General features: G+C 35.8%; 1 protein-coding gene across 1 annotated transcript in view; it reads right to left on the bottom strand.

The window, feature by feature from the left end:
* The window catches only part of LOC138695208 (uncharacterized), a 666755-nt gene that overhangs the window by 466429 nt on the left and 175191 nt on the right, over window positions 1–25135 (bottom strand). Inside the window, exon 5 of the mRNA XM_069819668.1 lies at window positions 13601–13681. Within this exon, the coding sequence (XP_069675769.1) occupies window positions 13601–13681 (81 nt within the window). The remainder of the gene's footprint in view (window positions 1–13600; window positions 13682–25135) is intronic.

Below are 25135 nucleotides of genomic sequence, written 5' to 3'. Positions count from 1 at the left end.
TAATTGACTATTACACGATTAGAAGAAAGTATATAAAGATTAGAAGTAACGAAGTACTCCAATACAATAAAATATTAATTGACTTACGAAAATAGGCCTACAACTGTCTTCAAATGTATTATTGTACCATCTCAACATTACAAATATTACGCTAGATGCATGCTAGATGGCAGTAGTGAGCAATGCCTTGCAAGAGGTCCATATATATATATATATATATATATATATATATATATATATATATATATATATATATATATATATATATTATAAGTCCTCTTGATGCCTTCTCGTCGAGAAAGTTCTCTATCTATTATACACAATGGCAATGTTACTAGTCAAGAGGCTTTGTTGATTCAGTTTCATTTTTATTAAAATGCAACATTCCACTTCAATTATCCGAATCCCAGTAATCAACGTCACTTGACAGATGATTTTCAATAAATCTTAATATTAAACAATCTCTGATACGTGACTATCCATAATATCATATAGCAGAAGCTATAACATAACCTAACTAATATACACAAGTGTTAGAAAAGTTTTAATTAACGACGATGACATAAAAAATAAACATGAATAATTTTAAAAGGAATAATTATTGAATGTACAATTTTCAAATTTGAATGTGGTTGGTGGTTCAATTAATGTTATATTGGACGTGTGCGTAATAGAAGTGGAACTCGTTGATTTAGGCCTACATGGTGTATTCAACTTATTCAGAATTTGCGAATGAATAATTTTAAAAGGATTAATTATTGAATGTACAATTTTCAAATTTGAATGTGGTTGGTGGTTCAATTGATGTTATATTGGACGTGTGCGTAATAGAAGTGGAACTCGTTGATTTAGGCCTACATGGTGTATTCAACTTATTCAGAATTTCCGAATGGTGCTCTTCATTTATTTGTAAATCGGATTTCAGAAGATGCATAGGTATGATCAGTGATTTTTATTAATTCTTGTTCTTGAATGCCAATGCGAGTCATATTTGAAACTGCTGTGCATCAACTGGAGTGGTTTGTAATTATATATTTTTTTTGACGTCCAGACCAGCGCAATTTCAAATGTTGGCAAACAAAGAAACAAATACTAGGGACGCGATAAAATTAAACAAATGCTAGGGATGCGATAAAATTGTGCGATAAGCAGCCATGATTGGTTGAAATACGTCCTTTCGTACCGTTTTATTGGTAAAAGTAGTATGACGTAGTAAGAGTGTAATAGTCGTAAATAAACTTATTTGTATTTTTAAAAAATATGAAGAAGTAGACATATAGAACGTAATGGAGTTAGGTACGAGAAAGAGATCAAAGTCGTTGTAGTACTGAATAGTTTTAGTTGTACAGCGTACCGTTCTCTCCAGCGAGCCATCCTAAATAATTCATCAACGTAAAATGCTGTCACATGTTACAGTTGTAGTTCTGAAACCTGCGAGAGAACATCTGACTGACATTTCATCCTATGACAGGTAACATTTGAATCTCGGAGAAACGTTGCAAATCGCAGCTTGTAGTGGGTAGAAGAGCGGTGCAGTAATTCCGTGTTTATAATTGATGCAAGCTGCACGAGAATCCATGGCTAATTAAACACAGTTCCCTCGTTTACGGAAGCGCGGTTTACCCAATGATCCGAGGCCCTGCTTGCATGCTCTCTTGGAGCTTATAATTCCAGACTTCTCCAGTTTTCTCTTGCTTTCTCGTATTCTGGCGTACTGGAGTTGCCTGCCATCTAACAGTGAAGCTGCAAGCAATAGGAATCCGATCGATACAGACAGCGAAAGGGAACCCCCGGTCTCGTTATTTGGTTCGTTCCAAGTTCATACCGGCAACTCATGGTTCGCGAGCAGAGTTGGGTATACATAGTCTTCCGGTATTTACAGAACCGTCTAAAATACCACCATTCTCAAGTGTTCTTTATAAAAACTATTTACTAACACTCTTGGTTGCAAACCTTCTGAGTGTCACGGAACCCTTGAAACTCAGATTTCGTTTTGGTGGACACTCAAAATGTTCTGTATGATTTAGCCTGACTATTACACCTTTACTACGTCACACTACTTTTGATCAATAAAACGGTACGAAAGGACGTCTTTCAACCAATCATGGCTGCTTATCGCACAATTTTATTGCGTCCCTAGCATTTGTTTATTTTTATCACTACCCTAGCATTTGTTTCTTTGTTTGCCAACATTTCAAACTTCACTGGTCTGGACGTCAAAAAGCAGAAAATTACAAACCACTCCAGTCGATGCACAGCACTTTCAAATATGACTCGCATTGGCATTCAAGAACAAGAATTAATAAAGATCACTGGTCATATATGAAGAGCATCATTCGGAAATCCTGAATAAGTTGACGGATACACCATGTACATCAACGAGTTCACTTCTTTTACGCACACGTCCAATATATCAAACGAACCACCAACCACTAAAACATTCAAATTTGAAAATTGTACTTTCAATAATTGTTTCTTTTAAAACTATTCATGTTTATTTTTTATTTCATCTTCGTTAATTAAAACGTTTCTTGTTTATTTTATCATCCCTAATTAAAACTTTTGTAACACTTGTTTATATTATTTAGGTTACGTTTGTTATAGCTTCTGCTATATGATATGGATAGTCACGTATCAGAGATTGTTTAATACTAAGATTTATTAAAAATCATCTGTCAAATGACGTTGATTACTGGGATCGGGATAATTGAAGTGGAATGCAACTGTTTTAATAAAAATGAAACTGAATCAACAAAGCTTTCTTGACTAGTAACCGTCCACAGAGTTCAATAAGATTCCATAGTTGGCACAGCTGATAACAAGAAAACATAATCATAAAACACTACTGCCATCTAGCGTAATGTTGAGATGGTAAAATAATGCATTTGAAGACAGTTGTATTTTCGTAAGCCAATTTAATATTTTATTGTACTGGAGTACCTTGTTACTTATAATCTTTATATACTTTCTTCTAATCGTGTAATAGTCAATTAAATCCCACTCGAGTTTTGATTTTCTCTAGATAAATCAAAACCTCTAGTGAGATTACTCTTGATAGTAATGTTAAACTCATTAACATTTGCATAATGTAGAGAATTAATCATCCTTAATAAATTGACAACGATATTAAATTTCAGTTTTAGATTTTGAATATAATCTGAAAATATATAAATACTAGAGATGAACAACGATCGAGAAAACGAGACTAATAGCGCCCGCAAAGCCGAAGACCCGCGCGACAATGTCGTATTACGTCGCGTCCTTGACGTAAAGACTGGTTGTGAGTCTTTCGATACTCGATATTGTGATCAAGTCCCGAAGTTACGAAGTCAGCAGTCGTTTATATCTGACTGAACTTTTATGTACTTTGGCAACTGTTATATATGTATAAACAATCAAGTACCGTTAGCCTATTTGAAACAGCATCCTACCTTTCAGTGTATAATAATCAGTTCCCCAGTCTTTATTTAATTACTAGGCCCTTATTAAAAGGCTAGGAATTTTCTTTTCATATGTTTAAGATCAAGTGTGCAATCTCAAGTAAAAATATATTAATGTCATGTTTTATGTTTCTTAGAAATGCAAATTTATTTGAGATTTTTTTTTCTATTTATATAACCATAGGTAATATCATATAATAAAACCTGAACATTTTGATAACTAAGATCTGTTCTGTTTTGTCTTTTTGTCCCATTTAAACATTTATAATGTTATTTTTTCCAATGATGTATGTTATTCAAATTTACGAAATCTTTCCACGCCGACCAAATGCTATTTCGAGAGTGACGAGCGAGACTCGAAGTGCACGAGAATGACGAGACGAGACGAGACTCGAAAGACAAATGCAACGAGCACAGCGAGCGAGAGCGGCAGTTAGTTTTGTTCATCTCTAATAAATATGAAGTTATTTTACGTTATATGATGTTTTTGCTGTGGTTAAACCAATTTTTTACACTTACTATAAGGTTATCAGTAGGATTGTTCATGTTGCTTTGCAAAGTCTTACTCAATTGTAGATACTGTAAGTCACAAGTCTACTTCAACATTAAGTTTGCTTCTGTATTTGTTCAAGAAGACCAGAGCAGAAAATGTACTCTCGCACAAGTATGTTGATGCAAATAGTATTAAGTATGGTACTGAAATTCTGTAGACATCTGGATATATGGGTGGGGAATACAACCAAAATTGCAACAGTGACCTTGTAGGAAACGAGAATTTTAAGCAAGAATTAGAAAATAATAATTCTAAGAGCTTCTCTCTCTCTTTCTCTCTCTCTCCTTTTTGACAGCCAAAGTAGGCCTACTATTTGTCATCAAATAGGGATTTTTATACAACTGTTTCTTTTTTCATTACATTAATAATAATAATAATAATAATAATAATAATAATAATAATAATCATCATAATCATCATCAGTCAAAAGGTGTAGATAAATTGGCCTGTTATGTCATTAGACAATATAATACATTTATGAAGTGCTTTTTCTGATGGAACACGCCGGAATAGCACTTTTCATCATGGAACTGAAAAATGTGTTAATAATCATGTTTTAACATTTTTTTTTTTTAATTCCGCTTAGTCCTTGAAAGTTTTAGTTGAATGAAAAGAAGGTTAAAACGACAAAATTCTCGTGCAATAGACAGTAATTATCTCCCCGTCCACTATAAAATATTCTACACAAACTTCCACCACCTTTTTCTGCAGAAGAAAATCATTACATTTATGTATTTTTTAAAGTCGTCTTTCCATCTTCTTCACGGTCTTCCATTCTCTATTAATCCAGTAGGTCTAGAATACAATAGTTTTCTGGGAATTCTGTTGTCATTCATCTTGTTTACATATTCAAACCGGTCTCTTTTTTTGTTTAATTTTCTTTCTGTTAAATTAAATATATTTAGTTCTTTCATTACGTGTGTGTTTATTATCAGGTCTGTATTTATATAGCCTACCACTGTTCTTAGATATCCCATCTCTCCGGATTAAATCCTGCTTTCATCAGTTCTATCCATCACCCTGTTTTCACATCAGTACATTTAGTTCAGAATTGCCATGACCTTATAAAGGATAATTTGAGTCTCTCTTTTAGTTTTATACTTTTAAATTTTCACTTACCGTTCCACGAATTATCTCAAATCTATTCAATTTTTATTTATGTCATCTTCATAGTGGTATGAAATATCGCAACCTAGATAACAGAAAATTTTCCCTTGTTCTATGATACTGCTGTTAATAACAATCTTCGTCCTTAGGTGATGTTCGCCTTTAAATGCCATTGAATTTGATTTTTCAGTTGAAATTTACAAATTAAAGTTCTTCATGATTTTATGTAATATTATATATAATAAGCTATATATAATATTCCCTTAATTTTAAAATTAATCAGTGAAGATATTTTTACACTTACAAAGATATAGGACGAGGGTTCATCATCATGTGTTGCTACTTAGAAAGTCACTGACAGTGAGAAATGAATCGATTTCTCGATTGATAACATAGCGAGACCACAAGTTTAATTTCTTTATCGTTGTTTGAGGAGCTTAACCTGAACGTTGAACACAGTAAGAGTTGAACCCTGAAGGTTAAAAAAAAAACTAGATATATCGGCTATATATTAAAAAATTGCAAGCCAAGAGAAGTACCTCAGACAAACTAATTCCTGTGGCATTCCATGGTAAATTAAACCTACTATGTGAAAAATAAATATCTCGCCTGGTATAATTTGTTATACTTTATCACAGTGGTTTCCAAATATTTTGAAGGCGCGATTCATTTTTGGGCGTGATTTCTGTTTGCGACACCCTCTACCCGCTACCAGTAGGACCGATTCTTGGCTCCATTCCAAAAATAGAAACTCCTATAAAATCGTAAACAACTAATATATAAATTTATCCTAAACCAGTGGATATCACCCGAAGTACGGTTTTTAATATCAGCCTTTTTTAGTATTTTCTGAAAGAAAGTCAAAACTTTTACTACAATCACAGATGGGTATTGAATCCGTTGCGATCAACGGGGTGAAATTACAAAAATATTAAGGAAAAACTCATTTAAATATGTACCTATTGATGGAATGCTGATATTAGACTTTTTTTGCCACCTCCTATTAATATAAATTAAGTTTCTCTTCTATGATTTCATATACCATGTTTATTTGTATTTTTCGCATTTATATTCCTTTATTTGCGAATGGAATATTATACCCACATTAAACAAAATATTTCTGATACTTATACATTTTTACAATTGCCAATTTTGTTCGGAAAACACAATATTATTCGCCACCATATTTGTTGCGGTAACAAACTTTGTTTGTCAATAGTATAGATCACTTTTGTGGATATTTTCACATTATACGAGTCAATGTCGTGCATTATTTTAAGAAAAAATAAAGGTACGCTACATATTTGATATAAATTGGGACATAACAATTCGTGTGTCCAAGAAAACATGAAACGTAAAGAACTTTTCCTTTCTTTCCATCCTGGGTAACTTCGTCAGTGTTTTACATCAATGGCGGTTGTTATTTTGGATGGAATATAGAAGGCATCAAGAAGACCTTTTTCTTCTAAAAGTTTTTAATGAATACAATCCTCGAAAAACTGAATCGTAACACTTGAGCATCGTAGTAGGTCAGACTCAATTTTTAGAATGCATGTAAAAGGCGAATGGTTATTCAACTTTTCTGCGGAGATTTTAAAACCTTATCGATAGTATAAAAAGCATTACTCTAAATTTAAAGTACCAATACTATTTAATTGTACCTCATAACAACATTCTATGTTCTGAAGAAATTTGCTTGATGTTCTATAATCTGCTCCTGTGGTGGAGCGAAGATGGCTGCGAGCACTGATCTGCCATCTAGGTGGTCGACTCGATACGAGCACCACAAACCGACGCAACGGAATTTAAATAATTGCCTACAGATGTCCGTAGTGCAGAGAGCTTCGTACTTCCCTGCCATCTATGCGGGATAGGTTATAACTACATATTATAATAATAAGAAAAATCGCACAATGTGCAGGAGTGTGTTCATAACTCTGTGCTCAGCGCGGTCAATGATATGTTTCTGTTGCTGCACTGTAGAACGTGATATCTACCACACGGTTTACCGCACCAATCACATACGCAGTCTGAGTTTGGTTCGTGATACCTCTTTGCTGAACATGCTTTGTAATGGAAACCGTGCACTGCGAAACGGGTTACCGAATGCCTAAGATCATAACCACTTTTTGTCCATTCTATGGAAGTCATTGCGTCCGTGGTGTAGAAGTCACTCCAAATTTCTTGTTTCTTCTCCTTCAACTCGTGGAGTAGTTCGTCATAGCCTGCAGTAGATGGCAACATCTTCTCATATCGTAGATCTTCGATGTAGAAGGGCTCTCTTGCCAATTCGTATGCCAAGCGTGATAGTGTGTACTTTGATATACTCATAACTCTTTTCAGAAACACTGCTTTTACTCTCTCTAGTTCCCTCAGGTCTTTCTTTTTAAGGTGATCCCAGATGAGTTCCAAGCCATATGTTGCTATTGGCGTTATTTTGAGCTTGAATAAAGCAATTGCTGTTGTGAGTGAGAGTTGGCTTATGTTCCTAATATCACTCATCGCTGTTATTGCCGCAGAAGCTCTCTCTCTGATGTGTGCTCCGAATACCATTCCGCGAGTTTGCAAGGTCACTCCCAGATATTTGAACTTGTTGACAGTGGCTAATTTTGTATCGTCGCATATAATGTTTTCGTGGGTTGACAGTCTACCTCCTCTTCGGAATACCATCGCAACAGTCTTATTCTTGTTTATAGTCAGGTTGTTGTTCTTAGACCATTCTATTAGGCGATTGAAGGCTTCCTGCAGTTTGTCTAGGTGTTGTGATACTATTGCGATGTCATCCGCATATAAGTAGGTCTTCACTTGGTCAGTAGAGATGGCCTGGATAATGTCGTGTGTTGCTACGTTAAATAGTAGTGGGCTGATGGGGTCTCCTTGCAGGACTCCTACAGTTTGTAATATGGGTCTTGATGTGGTGATGTTGTCGCACACTCTTACATAGTTTTCGGCTAGTATGTCCCTTATTATGTTCACTACGTGGTGATTCCCGGTAGTGTTCTCCAGCTTGTCCAGAAGTATGCTTCTGTTTACCGAGTCAAATGCTCTTGTGAAGTCTATAAATACTGCATATAGTTTTCCTCTTTTTGATTCGATGGCTTCTTCAATGTCCTCCATGAGGCATTTGACAGCTTGAATGGTAGACCTTCCAGCTCTAAACCCAAACTGCTCTTCTGGGATGCTGTGTTCCACTAGTTCTTGAAGGCGGTTTGTTAAAAGTTTTGTTAGAGTCTTTAACAGGGTGCTTTCTAGTGCGACTCCTCGGTAAGAGTTGGGATTGTTTGCGTCTCCTTTCCCTTTATAGAGCACTTTCAGAGTAGATTCTCTCCACTTATCTGGTATGCGCCCTTCTATTAAGCATCTGTTGAAGAGTTCTGTTAATGGATATTTTAGTACCGTCCAGCTGTCGTTTATATGTTCATAATATATTTGGTCCGGTCCTCCTGCTTTCCTTTCTTTTCCTTCCTGCACTACTGCCTGTACTTCCTCTGTAGTGAAGAGTTCTATGTCTCCTGGGGCATCGTTAATGTTATATGCCTGTTGTCTAGTCTCTGCAGATTGTAGAACCTCTGTAAAGTGTGTCTCCCAGGTCTCTATTGGCAGATGTCGTGGAAACTTTGGCTGTTTATGTTTGAGAATGCTGAAGGGCTCTTTTTCTGCCTGTTCTATCAGATTTTCTTCAGTTCGTTGATTGTAGCGATCTTTGGCTTCCTTGACTGCTATCTTGTATGTCTTCCTCTTTTGGGAGTAGTTGGTCAGGTTATCTTTCGTTGGGGCTTTCTTGGTTTTGTGCAAGGCTTCGAGGGCGTCCCTTCTTTTTGCATGGCAGACGTGGTCAAACCAAGGCTTTGCCCTTTTCTGAAGAGGGGCTTGAATTACTGTGGCGCTCCGAATTGTGTCTTCTATTATTCGCAGTGCTGCATTGATGTTATCCTGCTTGATCGTCTGTAGTATCGTTGGTACCATTGGAATGTTGTCCTTCAACTTCTGTGAGTCTAACTTTCTGGATACTCTTGGTTGTCTAAGAGACTTCTTTTGAGATCTGGTTTCCATCGTGAGAGTCGATTCCACTGGCATGTGTTTTCGGATGACTACGTTGCTAAGTACTTCTGTGGACATTCTTTCTATTCTTTTCATGTTACTGAAGTAAAGATCAATGGTGCTGCATCCATTTGGTCCAATGTAGGTTTTTTCGCTTCCTTTACTTAGTAGGGAGATCCCTTCCGCTTCGAGGTGACTAATTATTATGGACGTCTTTTCGCTGATAATGTCTATTCTGCTATTAAAGTCTCCTGCTAGAATTAGTGGTTCGTTCTTGTCTACTTGTGTAAGTGCTAAGTTGATTTCTTCTATGATGTCATATGGTTTCCACTCTGGTTGAAAATATGCACAAACTATCGAGCATAGGGATGTCTGGATTGCTAGGATATTCTCTGTTTTATGTATGACTTGAAATGGTGACAGCCTGGGTTTCAACAGGCAAGTGATGCCGCCTTTCGGCCTTCCAGCGTGTCCTTGTGTGGCAAGAGAGTGTATGGTATATAGATCATTTGTCGTCCAGTCCTTTGTCAGCATGGTTTCTGTGAGGCATACGATGTCGTACGTCTGGAAGAAGTTGTCTGGTAATATATTTGTTGCGTTTCTTAGTCCTTCAATATTCCATAGTAGAGTCCTGATCTTGGTCCTGTGTGTGCTTGTTGTATTGTCTATGCTGTGTGTCTTGTTATTCCAATATCGCTCCTTCTGTTCTCCCATTCCGAAATCGGTATTGTCTGACCAAGACTCCTTGCGGCCAGAATTCTGGAGTGGTTACTTGAGATCTTCTCTCGAAAGGAACGGCTATTCTAAAGGCCTTCAGGGTACCCTTTGTAGTTAGTTCGTCGCATTCTATTCCTGTTTCGATTCCTTGTTTCTGCAGGTGGTTTTTTATCTTCTCCGTTGTGGTGTTCGGGTGAAGTTTTCCTACGTAGAGCCAGGCCCGTCTCTCTCCTGCTTGCAAATCTGTGTTCGATGGGTCCATTGTGCCAATAGTTGTAGTGTTCTGCCTTTTGTTTCGTGGGGCTATGTTTACCGCATCTGCGTATTGTCTTCTACTTCCTTCGATGTAGAGGCTTTGTTCATTTGTTTCTGGTCGATCGTTGTTTGTTTCTGTGTCTTCCTTATCGTGTTGATATTGACGTTGTTCCTTGATGACTGAGGGGCGTGGTTGTTTGTTTCTCTCTACATCACTTCCCGCTTGTTCCCTGCCCGCTGAATTTGTTTCTGGTTTTTCTATTATCGATGTCAGGATTTCTGTTTGATGTAATTGGGTTTCTAGCAGTAGGGACATTTTTTGCATCAGGGTCTCGCTGACCTCGTCCATTTTTTGTTTTAGTTCTTCGTAGCTCTTCTTGCTATCAGTGATTAGATCGTCTGCTTCCGTAGAAGTTTTATTCAATCCATACGTTTGTAGCCTATATCTACATGTATCGCACATCCATAGTAGGTTTCCCTTCTTTGAGTTCAATGCTTTCGCCTCCGTGACCCCTAAAGGGGTGCAGGTGCTGTGGAACCATAGAGGGCAGCCATCGCAGCCTACCGCTTCCTTGCTTATTGTCATCTCGCACTTCGCGCATTTATCCGTCATGTTGCTGTTATTCACACTGTGTTTAGCTTCGTTCACTTCGCTGTTGTTTAGCTGTGGGAGCAGTTGCTTTGCGTTTGATGAGTCTGCAGTTACTCGCGTATGCTGCTTATTTTCAAGATGGCGCGGACCTGGGGAATTGGTGCGCGTTTTGTTTATTCTCCCTATTTCACTTTTCTATTTTCTATCCGTCACACCAACGTACACTAGTAAACACTATCTGAGCCGCGAGTTTCTGATGTTATCCGTTTTCCTCTTCTTACCTTTTCACCTTCAATATCTTATTTTCTTTCTTCGCTTCGATCTAGACACGCTTTCACTATCGACTATCGACTATACTACATATTATAACAACCAATGAAAATGCGGAACTACTTGCTACAGTTAAATCAAATTCCTTGTTTGGTTAATGCTTCGCTTCGGTAGCTTCATCACAGAAGCATGCTCATTTATGTAATTCTATATGTGAGATTTCGTTGTTCATGTTAAGAAAATGATTTCAGTCGTTTTGTAATGGATTACAGTACAATTTATCATCCCATAGGGAAACAAGTATAGTACAGTAAATGCCGAATCACATTGCATTATTATTATTATTATTATTATTATTATTATTATTATTATTATTATTATTATTATTATTAAGTTAGATTACACAGTTGTTTTGGCAAACGAAATATCTGCAAAATTGACCAAATCGGCGGCAAAATCATTAAGCATTCAGTCGTTTTACAAACTGTGAAACCTATCGTTTGTTGATGGAATGGTAAAAAGAAAAATAAATAAATGTATGTTATTTTTTAACATAAGCAATATATTTCAAAATATGTAAAGTATTTAATATACATCAAAATAAATGTACAGTAACTTAAAACTTCAGAATATGGATCTCCTTAGTGTGATTTGCTGACATTTTTGTTTTTATCTTAGTTATAAGATTATGTATGTACGGGGGAGAGTCAAAATGTAACCTTAATAATTATTTTATTAATTGAATATGTACAATAAGACTACAAACACTTCATTACTTTTCAACATAGTCGCAACTACATTCACTGCAAGTGTTCCTGTTATACTATGTTGAAAGTGACGAAGTGTTTCTAGTCTTATTGTACACATTCAATTAATAAAACAATTATTAAGGTTACTTTTTGACTCTCCCTCCTATGTATGTATCTATGTAATAATTATTATTATTATTATTATTATTATTATTATTATTATTATTATTTATTTATTTATTTAATCTGGCAGAGCTGAGGCCAGCAGGCCTTCTCTTCCGCCAGCCAGACTCTAATTCTAATTGAATACAATTGCTTACATAGTTATTACATTAATATCTAGACCATAAAACAACATGAAAGTAAATAATAAAAGTTCGATAAGTAATGTTAGTGTGACAATAATAAACATTGGTAAGAAATAGTTATAATAATAATAATAATAATAATAATAATAATAATAATAATAATAGTGAAATAATTTAGATATTTATCTGTGATATATATAACCATTAAACATTGAGAAACCTGAAACAGCTATTATTGTTAACAAGAATTGTTAGAAAAATATTTCGTTAGCCTATTCTTAAATTGGTTTGATGTCTGACAGTCCCTGACATTACTAGGTAGGGAATTCCAAAGCCGAGGAACAGCCACAGTAAAAGAAGATGAATATGAGGATGTTCGGTGGGAAGGAATGGATAATATTGAGGAGTGTTATGATCATGTGTCCAGGTTATGATCGGTGGATAAATTTTGAAAACGAGACGTAAGATAGACAGGAGTGGAGAAATGCAATATGTGAAAGAAGTGGAGAAATGCAATATGTGAATGTATGTACGTGCCTACTGAAGGATGCACTGGAAAGAATGCTGAATCGGAGAAGAGTTCGTGGCAGAAGATATCAGATGATACACGACATATGGATCTTATGCGGGAACAAATAGGAAGACGGATAGATCTATTAGGAAAGATTGGAAAATGGTGGGTTTGCAGTGAAAGACCTGCCCTTGGACAGAACATTATGTATGCATGTACTCATGTATGTATGTATGTACAGTCCGCATTTCACGAGAAGATCCGAGCAAGGAATGCGAGTTTTTCTCCCACTCTAATAACCTATCCCCGACATGGAACCTGCCGACCATTGACTGAGCCTTGTTTGTCCCAGCAGGCCAATGACACCACTCCCATCCACCTGCTCCTTCAAGAACCCGGAGTTACTGGTTTACTCTCCTCTTACCCCGCAAGGACCGTACTCCCCTCACAGGGATCATCTCGTGAAATTTGGACAGTATGTATGTAAGTATGTATGTATGTATATATGTATGTATGTATGTATGCATGTATGCATGTATGTATGAGTGCGCTGCGGATAAACTGCACAAAAACATAACAAATGAAATGAAAAAGGATCACAATATTTTCCCACATCCTGCAAATGACAAAATGTCTGGCACTAGTGCATGAATTTAAGAATATCCCACAGAGGCAATTACCATATTTAAGTGGCGATATCAGTCTATTACAATAATCCGTTTCCTGAGTTTTCTATCTGAAATTATTTTGTTAAGATCCATAACTACATGTATCAATATTTGTTCCATCTATTTTAAATCGCTCTGTGTAATGCGTGCAAACAGTGGGAAATACCAAGACAGTTCGATTAGATATAAAGTCTGTCTACATCAGTTTATATAGACCACAGAGATCTGTGTAGCAAAGTTTAATGATAACCTAGATAGGATTGAAATTCCCTCGAGGATAACGGTTGAGATTGTCCTAGCTATCGGCTACAATTCCTTGATCATCATTCTTAGTTTAAGTAACCAGAGCGAGGAACTGCTAACTCTAGAGTAGTTTACAATTGACTCACCCTCGCTGAGATTATCTCCGCTCCTTGAAGCACAGACTCGGACAATGTGGTGCATAGGTCCGAGTACACGTCTTCCAGTTCCTGCAACAAACAAACCAACCACGTGCTGTAGAAAAGTCTAGTACACAGGACACACAAATTCAAATAATTTACATCTAATTCATTCCAAGTGAATTACAACAGAATTCTTCTATTTTTCTGCGCTATGGTAGAGCAGCTGGCTACGGACTGGAAGGTCCGGGGTTCGATCCCAGATGGTGACAGGATTTTTTTCTCGTTGCCAAACTTTCAGAACGGCCCCGAGGTTCACTCAGCCTCCTATAAAATTGAGTACCGGGTCTTTCCCGGGGGTAAAAGGCGGTCAGAGCGTGGTGCCGACCACACCACCTCATTCTAGTGCCGAGGTCATGGAAAGCATGGGGCTCTACCTCCATGCCCCCCCAAGTGCCTTCATGGCATGTTACGGGGATACCTTTACCTTTATGGTCAAAAGGTAATATTTCTAGCTACAAATCTGGCTGAACCGAGTTCGAAATCCTGCAGAGTGACAAAGATTTATTTCATTCTCACTGACAATGGATAAAGATATGTTTCTTATCTTGCGTTTTCCTCTGTAGTGTTAAGATGTGCCCACAGTCTAGTATATACAGTCACGAAGCTCAATACGTAGTAAATATGCATCCATAAATAGTTGCTAACCACTAGGATCGCTAATATCGCCTCATTACAGGCAATGCGAAATAGTACTGGCACAGTCTATTGTTCCTAGCACCCTCACAACTCAAGCTTCGTGACTGTATATACTAGACTGTGATGTGGCCATATGCCCTGTTGACTACATGATCTCTAAGTCGCGAAACGAGGCTGCCTCATGGCGCTTCGCTCAGTGAATGTCTTGCTTCGCTGTAATGCGCGACGACCTGGCAAGGGTGCGAGGCTCTCTCTTACCCGTGAGCCAATTTCAGTAGGCTTTTGGATGCGATCAAAGATGCCTCGCAGTGATTAACTCGCTCCGTGTGGGCTGCTCGTTGGCAAAGATGCCATTACATAACTGCCTCAATTGTGCCGCACCAAGTGGTAGCTCACGCTCTTTTGCGTTCTTGTCTCGCTATCAAAAGAACAAAACCGAGAGGCAAATAACAAGCGAGGCTGCCGCTAGGGGGACTGAAAATTTCGCGAATATTATAATAAATGTTCAGTTATGTAAAAATATGTACCTCTGTTCATAATTAATATAAACAATTTCACTTTAATTTCTTTGTTTCTGTCAATCGACTGTGGAACCTTCTTCCGCCATTGGGAAAGAAACTTTATTTACATTCCTGTCATAGCCTACAGCTGTTTTCAGTTTTTGGACATGTATATATTTCTGGTGGTGTAGAAGAAGGCTTATGGTCTTAATTCCACCAGAATAAATAAATAAATATATAAATAAATAAATAAATAAATGAATAAATAAATTAATAAGTAAATAAAATAAATAAATAAATAAATAAATAAATAAATAAATAAATCAATAAATAAATAAATAAATAAATAAATAAATAAATAAATAAATAAATAAATAAATAAATAAATAAATAAATAAGTAGTCTAGTTAGAAGCAAACAAAACTGACAAGAGGCAGCTACGAAAAGAATCCATAATTTAAAAAAAATAATATTGCACCGATAGATGGCTCTGATTGAAAGAATTTCAACGGGTTTTTACATTCCATTAGTGAATATATACCTACATGAGTGGAACAGTCGTAAGTAATATCACGTGATGTTATCAAAGGGAAATGAAAACCTCGCGTAATATTTAGTAAGATTTCGGGAATGAAATAATAATAATATTATTAAAATAAGTTAAAGACATAGGCTATATTATTTACTTATATCGTGCAATATTTCATTGGCATTAGTAAAACAAGATTGAAAATATTTATTTACAAGGTGGCCTGGAAATGGAGCCCCCTAGTGTTAACTATTCTAATTACATATGAATAACACACACACAGCGGAATAATGGAAATATTCATTTTTGTTATAACTTCAATAAATTTAAAAGTATGCAATTATGGTCTTCAAAGATATCTGACCTACGATTTCATGATCGTGTAAGCGAACTTTCCAACCACGGGATAAGTCAGAACCAAAGATATAAAAAAAATTGACAAACTTTGAAAGAGTTCCTCTAGTTCTCAGTAGGTGACACCATTATTGGAGCGGTTAAAAAGTGTCAGGAAAAATGATTATGTAGATTAAGCATAAATTATTCTCTTAATTGAAAATATCAGGGGTTTCCAGCTAAACCCAGTGTTGTTTTACAATCAGCGGAGTGGAATGAAAAACTATTCTACAATGTAGGTATATTTATGTGCGATTGGCAACAATGACTATTATCTGCGCCATCTAGCCTATTTATAGAAGTAATAACTAAAGAAGCCACACTTACAGCAACAAATTATCGATCACTATGATTAGTAGGGTCAGGTATCTTTGAACGTCAATGTACCTGGACCAGAACAGGACAGGTCCTTAATTGCGCCACATTCGTAACGTGGGTTTCAATTAACGCGGCTTCCTCCAGGCTCTGTGCTATAGAGCTTTCAATTTGCAAATAGGGAGATATCCGCAGGCCACGGTGCTCGATTCCTGACGCAGGTATTCAAGGCAGCGGTAAGTATTCCGCAGCAAGTCTTGCATAAGAGTACGTTCAATAAAGCACCACGTTTATTACCCAGGGCTGACCAATACATCCACCACTTCAGGGCCATATAAGAAGAAATTTTTATGCGTTACAGTATTACAGTGAATTTGCCACGGCACATCCACAGAATATACAGCTACAACTGATCTGATATAGCTTTACCAATTTGGAATACAAGTGACGCTATTTGTTTATATTCTTATATTATTGGAGAACAGACGTTGGAAAGAAAGAACCGTATGTATAATTTTACTAGTATTTTTTGTTTAGTCAACTGTCCGAAGACAGATCGGAACCTCACAAGTGATACCAAGAAGGCAACACTTATGAGGCAATTAGGCCAGGAGATAATGGGGTAGGGTGGCCAGTTCCTTTCCCTCTCCATTGCATACATCGCCGACTAGCTATATATTACACTAGTCACACTTCAGATGTATACAAACAATTGTTCTTCCTCTGACACATATCGTCAAGTGATAAGCACTGTATGATAATTATCTATTATAATAGAGGTACACTGACGTTCAAAGATATTCGACCTACGGTTTTATGTTCGTGTAAGCGAACTTTCCAACCACGGGATAAGTCAGATAAGTCAGATAATAAAAAGTTGACAAACTTTGAAAGAGTTCCGCTAGTTCTGAATAGGCAGTACCATTATTGGGGGCCATTAAAAATGTGTCAGGAAAAATGATTATGTAGATTAAACATAAATGATTCTCATAATTGACAATATCAGCGGTTTCCAGTTAAACCCAGTGTTGTTTTACAATCAGTAGAGTGGGATGAAAAACTGAATTCTACAGTGCGGGTATATTTATGTACGACTGGCAACAGTGACTATTATCTGCTCCGTCTATTTATAGCAGTAATAACTAAAGAAGCCTTACTTACACCAACAATTATCGATCACTATCGATTAGTAGGGTCAGATATCTTGGGAACGTCAGTGAACCTGAATCAAAGGATTTATTAATATTAAAATGTGATTAATATTTCTTATAGAATTAATCACGAAACAAAATTCATATTGTAAACCTACTATCTATTGATCTATCCGTCCGTCCGTTCCTACGTCCCTACCTACATACATACATCCATCCATCCATCCATCCATCCATCCATCCATCCATCTATTTATTGCATATCTAATATGGAAACCATATTTCACCCGATGGTTTAGTGGTGTTTTAGTTGAAGACATTGTAGCAATTTTTATGTGTACACATACTAAGGAACTAAGCCAAACCTAAGTATACTAATTTAACTAATTAATTTAACTAATATAACTAATTTAACTGCATCTCTTGATATCATTATGTAAATCGTATCTGTATGTAATTACTTAAATTCGATTCAGTTGTATGTTCAACTATATAAGCAAGTTCTAATCCAGGTTGAGTGTAAGAGAAGTCTCTACGGCCTTAACTCTACCAGGTTAAAAAAATCTATTACTATTATTACTATTATTACTATTATTATTATTATTATTATTATTATTATTATTATTATTATTATTATTATTATTTAGAAAAAAACAATACATAGCAATATCAAAAACCATTACAGAAAAATTACTAAAATATCTATGAATTCTTGAGTGCTATATAAAATGAATTGAGATACTAAAGTTCTATACAGGGTGGATTGTAATCTCTGCACCAAACTGTAACTCGCAATAAATCATAAGCAGAGATTTAAAAATCTAAATAAGTTTTTTCCTCTAATATTAATCGTTTTAGAGGAAATCGTTATGTTTTTATGAAGCTTTTGGCAAGATCACGGATGCTGCAATAACTCCAAGCAAGCACAGCTCGCACTCCTTACCTTCCCCTCCTCCTCTGCTGTACTCAGTCGGTAACACGCGACGTGCGCTGCGTTGCAAGATTTATTTCAACGATTTTCGCTATTATTCAGTTTAAATTCATGACTAAGCGGTTTAATTTGCAAAAAAAGATTCAAGACATTAAGTGTTCAAATTATTTTTACCTATCTGCTTGTATAGCAATCAGCCATTTCTCTCGGGTCATTACCGCAATAGAGCGCTACAAACATTGAGCAGAGACTATTTTTTTTTTCTTGCTTAACGGTGCTTCATCGAAGGAAAAGTGTAGTAAAAGTTTTGTCATATTTAACATGTAAAATCACTTCTTAAATTAGTGCAGAGGTTACCATCCACCCTGCATACACTGAATTAATCCACTGAGTTCCTACGGAAATGATCTAATTACTATATGCACTGAATTTATTCACTGAAGCTCAATGAACATTATATCGATCCACTGGAATACTATATGTACAGATTTGAAAAAAAAAATGTTTAGCAGACGTCTATATTTCGGTAACAACGCTGCCAAACATCCATTACTTAAAGTGAAATATTAATAATTTAGGACCATATTCATAGACATTCTTAGCGCGGACTTCCGGTGGATGATCAGCGAACTAACGTTTTTCGTATTCATAAATCAGTGTTAGCGACATGATATGATATGAATCCTGTACAAGTAATCAGTCGATAGCCCGGGGCTAGTTTAGCACGCTCGTAGCGCGGGCCAGCGAAATGTCTGTGCATAGCACCTTTAAGCATCTATTGAAATACTCTTAAACCGTAAACGTGACAAAATATTTGTTGGAGCTGAAAACTATTATATTACTTACTTACTTACAAATGGCTTTTAAGGAACCAGCAGGTTCATTGCCGCCCTCACATAAGCCCGCCATCGGTTATTATCATGTGTAAGATTAATCCAATCTCTATCATCATATCCCACCTCTCTCAATTCCATTTTAATATTATCCTACCATCTACGTCTCGGCCTCCCCAAAGGTCTTTTTCCCTCCGGTCTCCCAACTAACACTCTATATGCATTTCTGGATTCGCCCATACGTGTTACATGCCTGCTCATCTCAAAACTCTTAATTAAACCCTTATAGACCTATTAAATTTTTAAAATAAAATATTAATTTCTAAGTGTGTTTAATGAGATAGAAAATGATCATGTAAAATAATTATTTCTAGAAAATCTAGGCGCAAATAACAAAATAATAGACGACTTTTCTATTCACACTCTGCAAAGGATTCGTCCCTTAAAAAAACTGTTATCGAACACTTTTCATCATACACATGTACACACGCACACAGAAAAACGAACACAAATTTCGATAAATACATGTTAGGCATTATTATGAGAGATCGCAAAAGAAACCAATGGATCAGAAGGAAAAGAAGGACGGGAGATAGCATAATACAAATTTAAAATCTTAAATAAAATTGGGCAGGTAATCTAGGAAGAAGAACAGATAAGAGATAGTCAACAGAAATTCTTCACGGATTCCAAAGGCTATGAAGACAGAAAGAAAACGACCACATATTAGATGAATAGATGCAATGAAAGTATTGCCTGAGTGTAATGGAAAACAAGGCTTTAGATATGAATTGGAATAGACTTCGGGAGACCTTCACCCTGCAGTGGATGGACAATGTTGAAGAAGAATAAGAAGAAGAAGAAGAAGATATGTGTATATTGTTAGCAATAATCGTAAAACACGAGTATGTAACATTTAAATAAAAATATTTGTTTTTATTCTACTTTTATTCCCAAATTGTCATTCAATGCGAACTTGGGAACAGTAGTTCCCGTTTCTTTCTTCTTCTTCCTCTTCTTCTTCTTGCATTCAGACAAGCGTTGTATTAGAAAAGTATACTGTTCTGACACACTAAAAATAAACTAATTGATTGATACTTAGTGGTAGCTATTAATGCAATAAAGATCTCATTTTCATAAGAACATTTTTGTTCCAATTTTGTACCCAGGTACACTCATTCCGTGTTTTTGAGCATAGGCCTACTTGCAACTCACCTGGTTTAGGGTAGTGTAGATTCGAATCTAAGAATCCAACACAAAGAAATTAGAAACTAGAAAATAATATTGAAATCTAAGTCTCTGATTACTGAAATGCAACGCAGTTGTAAGCCGATACAAGAATCACAGCACGAATCATTGCCTCAACTGAAGGAAATGTAGCCTAACACAGAGATGCCGGTCTGTGTCACTCAGTGACATTCCCCTATTTACCCCTTCCGCTACGTTTTTTACTGAGACGAGGTACAGTTCATAACATACACTCTCCCTCGCATCAATGTGTACACAATGAAGACCAGAACAGAGTTCAGTGCTGGACATTCCCCCCCCTCTTTGTAATGTAACTAAAATAAATTATTTACGCATTTTCTAACTTAATAAAATAACATAAGTAAAATAAGACTATTCCACTCATTCGGTTATTGAATATACAACATAAACTAACGCATAGCCTAAGTCCATTTATAAGCAATATAAAGCGTTTATATTTAAAACAATGCTTAATTACATCATTAAAATACTTCTGTTACTTTATACACGTTAGAAAATACGTAAATAATTTATTTTAGTTATCTATATTGCAAAGAGTGAGGAGGATGTCTGCTTAGAAGACGCCTATATACTCAGTGTATCTCCTAAACTCTGAAGGCTTTATAGCAAGATTTCCCTTTACGCGCACGTATATTGTTACAATTTTCGTAAAACTCGAACTCCCACATAATTTAAAAATCGAGATTATTCGCTTGCAGTGTGATATTCGCCTACGGAACTGTAGAAACTCAGGGACTGAACTATATAAATTGATGGAAAAAGAATAGTTCCCTAATTTGCATAATTTCAGTGGAGGTATGGCGGCAATATATGCATCAACTTGCATAAGTGAATAATTCTTTTCAGTTTTTAATAACAACGAAAACATAACACCATACCGAATTAGTGATTGTAATTTATCTTCTGTACTGTGAGTGAGTCTGTTTACACTGAAAACAAATACTGAAAAGTAAATTACTGCTAAAATTTCGACATTGTCCTCACAGAATAGAGAATAATCAGCTTCAAATACTTGGAATGTATTATACTATAAGCAGTAACATGAGCTGCTGCCAAGAAGTCAAAAGGAGAATAGCAAAGGCAAAGGAAGCTTTTAATAGAAAAAGGAGCATCTTCTGCGACCCTCTGGAGAAAGAACTAAGAAAGAGACTAGTGAAGTGCTTTGTGTGGAATGTAGTATTGTATGGGGGCAGAAAGATGGGCATTAAGAAGAAGTGAAGGGAAGCAACTAGAAACATTTGAAATGTGAATATGAAGAAGGATGGAGCGTGTGAAATGAATAGATAGAATGACAAACAAAGCTGTGTTGGAAAGAGTGGGTGAAGAAAGAATAATGCTGAAACTGATCAGGAAGAAGAAAAAGGATTCGTTGGGTCACTGGTTGAGAAGAAACTGTCTTCTAAAGGATGCACTGGAAGGAATGGTGAACGGGAGAAGACTTCGGGTCAGAAGAAGATAACAGATGATAGATAATATTAAGATAGATGGATCATATAAGGAGACTAAGAGGAAGGCAGAAAATAGGAAATACTGGAGAATACTGGATTTGCAGTGATAAAGACCTGCCCTTGCGCAGAACACTATGAAATGAGTTAATGCTTGGAAGTAATTTACTGCAAGAAATACATTATTTTAGTTATGCTAATAAACAAATAATATTTTGATCTTATAAAGTAAACAGTTCGCCACTGAAGCGTCTATCATGCCTCCCATGACGCAACATAGTAGACTACACTGGAGGCTCTATGGTGGGGATAGTACAATCAGATCTCGTTCCCCTCAACGGCACCCCTAGTCTAACATGTTAATTTTAAAATTATCGTAAAGACGACCCCTTCAAAGACAATAGAAAATAACAGATCGTGTGACGGTCAATTTCTTCTCTCCTGAAACGCTATAAAACAAATTCAATACGTAAGTGAAGTGGAAGAAAAAGACTGAAGCACTAGCCATTCAATTTTCAAGTCTATTTTATTTTGTAAGTACTTCGTAATCTAGCTAATTAGAGCAGTCCGTATTTTGGATCTTCAATTCGTAATAAATTGACTGCAGTCGTTTTCATTTATTTATTTAGTGGATGCGATAAAATTGTACCCATACATCTGATTAAATGCTGCTACTGCTTCTCAGGCAGCCAGACTCCTCTCTCAATGTCTGGAGTGTTCTGAATATGGCACAATCGACATAATTACTACATCTGTAATTAGTAGACTTCTAATTTAATCCCAGATTGTGAGCTCTGATCTGTCTCTCTTATTTAAAGAGGTTAATGCATGATAAGTATACTTCGGATTTATACAGAGTAAGTCAGGAGGAAACGTACATGGTTTGAGGGGTGATAATATTGGCGATTCTGAACAAAAACGTTTATATGAACATATGTCCTGTTCTTAAGGTTTCGGACAAAACTAATGGAAACAATGAGAAACATGAAAAGTGCAGGTGATATTAAATTAAAACAGTGTTACCTTATAGTATAAAATAACTGGCAAAATTCATCAATAACTGTCTTAGTTTATTAGCCTAATTAATTATACAAATAAAAAAATATTAGGTCATAGTTACAATTATAATGTGACTAGCGTTTTCGCCGTGTGTGGCATTATCTTGTCTAAAAGAGTAACTTAAATCAATATTATGAACATAAAAAGATGAACAGTGTGTAAATATAATAAGACCTTGCAAAATACATGACGAAGAATATAAAATCATTGGTTACAAACAATGTCATATGGCTGACTGCACAAACATAGAATTGCGAGCGAGACCAATTATTTAGATGTACAATTATTTACAAAAGTAGGTTTCAATATTTTGAATGTAAGTATATTCTTACAAAGTCAATGTATTAAAATTTCCAGATAGCATACGTTAAAATAAAAGTCTTCAAAGAAATTACAGTGTTTGATGTAGATGCACAAAATAAGACAGTTGAATAGGATAATGCTTTGCAGTAGCCATCATGACGCAAAGTTATGAGTACGTATTGAAAAATCTGAAAAGATCAATAAAAAAGTTTAAGTGAAATGAAAAAAGTGAATTGTAACATTAAGTTCTGTACTTTTTTTTCTTTACAGAACATGTTCAAAAAGTCCACCGTCAACTTCAATGCACTTTGCAGCTCTTGTAGACAGCTGCTGTGTTGCTGATCTGAGCTGATTCGGACATTCCTTTACTTGAGCAAAAGCATATACAATTCGAGAGAGAAGTTTTCATTTTGCACTTGTAGACTTCGCTCTTAAGTCAACTCCACGCACAGTAATCCAATATAGTAATGTTGGGTGACCTCGGTGGCCAAGAAATGACTCCACCGCGACCGATCCAACGCCCAGGATATGTTTCATTGATCCTACTACAACCTAATGTCATTTTGGTTGTGTCCGCATATGAGTGCTGATGAAGGACGTAAGACTGACGTGATTTTCAAACAGGTATATATCAGATTCTGTTAAGAACAGGGTATATGTTTATATAAACTTTTTTGTTCAGAATCACCAACACTATCACCCCTCACATCATGTACCTTCCCTCCCGACTCACCCTGTACGCGTTAAAAATGGTCAAAAAATGTATGTATCTATGCTGACGAAATCTTCTAAATATGCTACTACTGCAAGTGGGATGAGGACACGAATGCATTAACGGATTAAAGCGGAAACGGAAGAGAAACAATTAAAAAGTACGCAATCGCGCGTCAATGCAAGGTAAGTTGAGACTGAGAGGAAGTTTCTATGTGGGCTCTAAGCTTGTTGGATACTTCTCTCACTCCGATTTTCGCCGTTCATTTTAAGGGACATAAGAATAAGTAAGATTGGAGAATGTTGGGTTTGCAGTGAAACACCAGCCTTTGGGCAGAAAACTGTGAATGAATGAAAAATAGTAAGTACACCCTATCCAATAATTAGATAATGGAGCTAGAAAGAATGTGGAAATAAATAAATAAATAAATTAATTAATTAATAAGGAAGGAAGGAGATGAATAAAGAAGAAAATAAGGAAAGAGAGAAAGAAAGAAAAACGAAAGGATGAATTATTTAATTAAAGGAAGATGGAAAGAAAGAAAGAAAGAAAGAAAGAAAGAAAGGATGAATTAATTAATTAAAGGAAGACGGAAAGAAAGAAAGAAAGGAAGAAACAAAGAAAGGAAGAAAGAAAGAAAGAAAGAAAGGATGAATTAATTAATTAAAGGAAGACGGAAAGAAAGAAAGGAAGAAACAAAGAAAGGAAGAAAGAAAGAAAGAAAGAAAGGGTGAATTAATTAATTAAAGGAAGAAAGAAAGAAAGAAAGGATGAATTAATTAACGGAAGACGGAAAGAAAGAAAGAAAGAAAGAAAGAAAGAAAAAAGAAAGAAAGAAAGAAAGGATGAATTAGTTAATTAAAGGAAGACGGAAAGAAAGAAAGAAAGAAAGAAGGAAGGAAGAAAGAAAGGATGAATTAATTAATTAAAGGACGACGGAAAGAAAGAAAGAAAGAAAGAAGAAAGAAAGAAAGAAAGAAGAAAGAAAGAAAGAAAGAAGGAAGAAAGAAAGGAAGAAAGAAAGAAAGGATGAATTAATTAATTAATTAATTAAAGGAAGACGGAAAGAAAGAAAGGATAAATTAATGAATTAAAGGAAGACGGAAAGAAAGAAAGAAAGAAAGAAAGAAAGAAAAAAGGAAAGAAGAAAGAAAGAAAGGATGAATTAATTAATTAAAGGAAGACGGAAAAAAGAAAGGAAGAAAGGATGGATGAATGAATGAATGAATGAATGAATGAATGAATGAATGAATGAATGAATGAATGAATGAATGAATGAATGAATGAATGGAGAGGAGAAACATTTAAAAGATAGTCTACGTAAAAACGGATCATAGCAAGGGAAATCGGTAGGCCTACTAAGAGGAAGTGCAATGTGAGCTCCAATCCTGTTGCCCACTTGTCT

This window comes from Periplaneta americana, chromosome 2 (assembly GCF_040183065.1).
Source record: "Periplaneta americana isolate PAMFEO1 chromosome 2, P.americana_PAMFEO1_priV1, whole genome shotgun sequence".
NCBI lineage: Eukaryota > Metazoa > Arthropoda > Insecta > Blattodea > Blattidae > Periplaneta > Periplaneta americana.
The sequence above is the reverse complement of the archived record's forward strand: the minus strand, read 5'-3'. Positions and strand labels throughout refer to the sequence as shown.